The following is a 5,414-nucleotide window of genomic DNA, read 5'->3' on the forward strand; positions in this document are numbered from 1 at the left end:
TATTATAAATATATTAAATGTTCAAAATCTTTTATCACTAATCGTATACTTCCATTTGTTGTGCATGGCGCCATCTCATATCAATTCAAAAATGTCTGATAACAGAGTTCTGTAAATATGACCATTATTGACTGCTACCCTTTTTGTAATATGATGACTTTACAGTTTGTCTAAGGTATTTACATTTCGTTATACAAAAAACAGAAACACAAAGAGTTCTTTTTTACATTACACGTCGTGTCAAATTGGGTTGTCAATCTGGAGCTTGCGAAAACTTCAATTCAACTATCTTACTATCAGGATCGCAGAAATGCATGAATGTAACATTTCATTTACGACATTCCAGCGCGTCACATGTGGTAGTCCTATGTTAATTCCATATATTGTTAGAACATTCTGAACTACATTTCGTGTTATTGGCGCATTTTATAAGCTCTCGTATCTTATTGGTCCATTTTACTTTAAACATCTGTCTGCTGTACTAGGAGAGTAGCAATGCGACAGGGTATTCCTTCTAGCATTTCTAATGTATTCCCAACGTATACTTCTTGTTATGTTGACGTCATAATTAAATATTGATATTTAGTTCCTACGGACATTTCATTTTTATTTCGAATTTACTTATGCCTCACATTAGGTAGGTATACATTGAATTTTTATTCAATGATTCGTTTGAAATCCATTACAATTACTACAACAAATGTAATCCCCCTTTGAAAACGAACATGTTTCTGATGTTTCCATTTATCTTGATTTATCTGACACTAGTTCACCCGACAGACTTTGTCCCGTCTTAGCTATGAATGTTCAATTCGAATTGGAATAAGTAATTAAAAAAAAATTATTTCAAAAACGTGCTTATATGCTTATAATTATTGTAATGCTTTTTGCATGATACAGAACTTAAGACCCTCTGCAGAGGGCCAGAGGCACCTCTAAAATAGCATTATGCGGGTCACTCTGTAATTGGGCGCAAGCCTGTTGAGGGCCCAGAACAAGAGAGGGATAATAAATAAAATTGTTAGGTTTGTTTTCTGGCGCGTAAATAAAATTAAAAGTTTTCCGACCCGGGACAGGCGACATACAATTGGCCCTGTCATTGATGGCCCTGTGTAAAACACGGATTTTCCAAATTAAAATTATTATTTATTGATCTCACAGTAGTGGAATCAAAACGTCTTCGCCTTTGTAGAATCCCTATTCGAAATTATGGCCGCATGTCGGATGCCATATTACCATTAGCGTATCCAGAATGTCATCGAGGGGGGGGGGGGGGGTTAGGATATTCGCGCCGAGCAGGTTAGGTATTTGAATCATCCTTGAAAATTAAATTTTAGTGCTTCTGGAAATTTGCTTCATTTGTAAGTATACTTAGTAGTCAGATCCCTGACTTGTCGCGTAGCATCTTTGCTGTTTTTGTGGGTGCCCTGCAATATGCAAGTGTCGAGGCGAGAGCGCATCACCCAAAGGGGGGGGGGGGGGGAACCCCCAAACCCCATCCCTTGTATACGCCACTGGCCATTACTAAGACGTGGCTGGTTTATTTTTCGCAACCTATAATGATTAACGATCCAACTTTTAAATGCAGATTGTATAGGGATAATTCGCGCAATTCCAGCGAGGTAAAAAATTCAGTTGGATAGTGGTGGTGGTCAATTACGTACGCCCGCAAAGGTTTCTGACGTGACAACTCTTGGTTTGTGTAACTAACTGCATGCGCGTTTAGTGCGTTAAGTTGGGAGTAGTTGGTGTCATGAGCATTCTTATCACTTTTGCTTTTGTCGTTGAACTGACGGGTCGGTCTTTCTGAAAATGTTGATTTGAAAAGGAAAATTTCAGAGCCATCACGCTAAAATTGTTTAAATTAATTATCTAAGCGTCTTTACGCGAATGAGGAGTGACAGTATCATCTTTAGGTAAATTTATTTTCCTAGAAGTCCTCTTTATTAACACCTTTCTTTTTAGATAGGTATATGTCAATTTGATTAGGTACTTATCTTTGTTTTGCCTATATTGCAATCCTAAACCCATTTATTAATGGGGTACGTAAGTTTGAATTAATTGAAATTATGTCTGATTTTGACATTTTCGTTTTTGGATATATTTTTCTTTATACTTTACATAATACCTAATCGTAAAGGCTTCTGGCGGTAAATCGGGAGCGAAAGGCGTCAAAAGTTATTTACATAAGAGTTAGAAAATGACACACTATTGGTGAGGAAATACTGTGGGCCGAGTACTTTAATTTTTGAGTCAAGTAGTGTCATTTTACTGACGAGTTTTGTATGAAATTTTACCAGAAATCGTATTTTAATGAAAAATTCCAATTTTCATATATAGGTACATCTTATGATTTAATGTCATTAGAGACATTTAGCAATGTGACAGGGGCGGCCCGCGGCCGGAAAAGTGACAGATGCGACCGGTAAAGTGACAGGCGCGGCCGGTAAACTGAAATTGTGAAAGTAAAATTGAAAATACATTTAATTTAAATATAAAAGGGTGCAATGGTTTTTATTCAATGATTTTACGCACAATCTGTGAGATGACGAGCTTTGGATTCGATAATTTTAATGCATGCTTCCAACTGATAACGCTATTTTCACCATTGACCCCGGTTAAATGTCTGTTATTTAGAGTAAAAGATGCGCCACGAACGATTACAATGTTTATAATTATACTCCACTGAAGTACAATATATGAATCAGTTTTGTACATTGAAACGTCATTGAATCTTAAATGTTAACAAGAGTAAATTAGTCATAGTTAAGCGCTTCTTAGGTATATACGTTCAAGTTGTGACGATCACGAGATACAATGGGTAGAAAAACACTAGCTAGTGCACTTGTGAGTGCAATTCTGTCTATCTGCCATTCGCAAGTTATAATTACCAAGTTTGAAGATCAAAGTGGAACTGTTAGCGGTAATTTATTACATAATGGTGGTGATGAGCCTGATCCTGACATATATTTAACAACAGTAAGTAACCGCGAACCTTGAAATAATGTTGTATTGTTTATTCTGGCAGCCTCAAATAATTCGACGACACGGATACCGGTCTGAATCTCACGTTGTGCAAACCACCGATGGATATTTACTCACGATCCATCGAATTCCACAAAGTAAGAATGGGACGCAGGGAAAGCAGCCGGTATTTCTCCAACATGGACTATTAAGCAGCAGTGCTGACTTTGTTATTTCTGACAATAAATCCTTGGGTAAGTTTTTAGACGAATTTCATCGTGCTGAATGTTGGTGTTTTAGCGTTTATACTGTCCGACTTGGGCTACGACGTTTGGTTGGGTAACTCGAGAGGAAATACATATTCCAGAGCACACGCTTGGTTACCTACAAACACTGACGAGTTCTGGAATTTCACGTAATTAAAGCATTTATTGAAGATGCATTACTGGGAGGCTTTCAGGTTTCATGAAATGGGAGTACGCGATTTACCGACCGCCTTAGCTTACGTATCTAATGTAACCGGACTGATGGGCGATATAATTTATATTGGACACTCAATGGGAACAACAATGTTTTACTCAATGGCCTCCACGCTTCCAGAATTTACCCACAAACATGTTAAAGTAATGGCCGGTCTGGCACCTGTAGCGTACATGACTTATATTACATCTCCCATCCGGTACTTTGCACCGTTTGTTAATGATATACAGGTAATTCGGTTGTTTTACCCCCATCTCATTGCCTATTTTAGTGGATAGCCAAACATCTAGGCTTACGAGAATTCCTACCACATGGTTTAATTATGGATGTTCTAGTCTACAATTGTCGCCAATTTAAATTTGAAAAAGAGATATGCGAGCAAGTGATATTTTTGGTATGCGGCTTTGACAAACTACAATTGGACAAGGTTTGGGGTAACTCTCCTAGCGACTCCTACATTTTTTGTTTCCAGAAAATGCTTCCAGACATTCTAGCACACGCTCCAGCTGGAAGCTCGACCAAGACTGTTATTCACTACGCCCAAGAAATACGTCACAATGGAGACTTTATGCAGTTTGATTATGGAGAAAAGGGTAATCTCGCTCAGTATGGCAAATCTACACCTCCCTTGTACAATTTAAGTAGTATCAATGTTCCCGCTTACTTCATGTATGGTGAAAATGATTGGTTAGCAGATGAAAAGGTCAGTTCCACTTCGAAACGGAAGTAGTGCGATAACTTTTTTGCAGGATGTATTACGATTAGCCAAAGATGTGCAGATAAATATAGGAACGTATAAAGTGCCGTTTAAATATTTTAACCACGTTGACTTTCTGTGGGGAAGGGATGCGGCCACACTTGTGTATAAACCTTTGATAGATATTATACAGAGATTTCGTTAATGGTGTATTCTACCTAATTAAATTGTTTTAGATTAGATTAGGAGACTTTCCAGAAGTGAAACGTAGACATTTAAGTTGCGCAAAGATCTCCACAATCAACGAATTCTAATATGGTACGTTAATCTTCACCTTCTTGTGCAACAAACGTGATGTTTAAAATATGCGATATGTTGCCTTTACTAGAAGAATCTTCGGTTAAAATTTCAAAAAAGTATTTCTATAAATAATAAAGTTTACTTAAAGTGCTCGACACTCAAGCGCTTTTTTCTGCTCGCAAGCGTTTTTTCCGCTCCTGAGAGTTTTTTTCGCTCGCATGCGCTTTTAACCGCCCCAAGCGTTGAAGGATTAAGTATTAACGCGAGCGTTTTTTCCGCTCCCGAGCGCTTTTTCTGCTCTTGAGCGAATTTTCCGCTCAAGAGCACTTTTCCCCTAGCGCTCGCGATCAACCACCGCTCGAGCACTCCTTTTCGGAACTCGCAAGCGGTTTCGCTTTGCAAATATGCTCGATGCTCGCGAGCATTTTTAAGACAAAGACAACTAGAGCGCTCGAGCGGTTTTTTAGAACGCTCGACTCAGCCCTGGTGCAAGGCAACCATTTCAAATGGTCATTTTCACCTGGTCACCCTGTAGATCCAAAATGCAAGTTTTTAACGCCAACAGAAAAACTATGCAGCAGATCATTAGGAAAGGAAACGAAAATTAAATAAAACAGTCGAAGTGATTATTAACGATAACGGATGAAAACTGACACAAGCTAATTGTTTTTGAAACGAAGGTTGAGGATGAGGACAATATTGGGACTAGCAAATGATAATGGAAACGATGCAATAAGTACAAGGAATTATAATAAATTGAGAAGGAACTAAATTCAAAAAGAATCAAATGTCTGGGCTTGAGTGTCAAGAATTAGAGGCGACAGAGGAAGAAATAAAATGAGCTTGTAGAGAAAATCGAAATGGTACACCGCCCAGTCACTGTAAGATAGAAATAATGATTAATTCACCCTACGAACGAGAACTTAAAGGTTGTCAAGATTATTTTATTCGTATGTTCTTATAGTAAGTATAT

General features: G+C 38.0%; 1 protein-coding gene across 1 annotated transcript; it reads left to right on the forward strand.

Annotated features, from left to right (window-relative positions):
- The first annotated feature begins 2,660 nt into the window (after positions 1-2,660).
- On the forward strand, positions 2,661-4,598 carry LOC116169708 (lipase 3-like). Its single transcript, XM_031485859.1, has 7 exons — positions 2,661-2,979; positions 3,029-3,218; positions 3,265-3,379; positions 3,425-3,674; positions 3,716-3,871; positions 3,917-4,147; positions 4,194-4,598. Exons 1-7 carry the CDS (start codon positions 2,818-2,820, stop codon positions 4,344-4,346), a joined length of 1,257 nt encoding a protein of 418 aa, XP_031341719.1. The 5' UTR covers positions 2,661-2,817; the 3' UTR covers positions 4,347-4,598.
- The last annotated feature ends 816 nt before the right edge of the window (positions 4,599-5,414 follow it).

This window comes from Photinus pyralis, unplaced genomic scaffold (assembly GCF_008802855.1).
Source record: "Photinus pyralis isolate 1611_PpyrPB1 unplaced genomic scaffold, Ppyr1.3 Ppyr1.4_LG4, whole genome shotgun sequence".
NCBI lineage: Eukaryota > Metazoa > Arthropoda > Insecta > Coleoptera > Lampyridae > Photinus > Photinus pyralis.

Coding starts and splice junctions, on each gene's coding strand:
- LOC116169708 (XM_031485859.1), top strand. CDS start 2,818: ATGGGTAGAAAAACACTAGCTAGTGCACTTGTGAGTGCAATTCTGTCT. Junction 3,872..3,916: donor ACAAACTACAATTGGACAAG/GTTTGGGGTAAC, acceptor TTTTGTTTCCAG/AAAATGCTTCCAGACATTCT. Junction 4,148..4,193: donor ATTGGTTAGCAGATGAAAAG/GTCAGTTCCACT, acceptor ACTTTTTTGCAG/GATGTATTACGATTAGCCAA.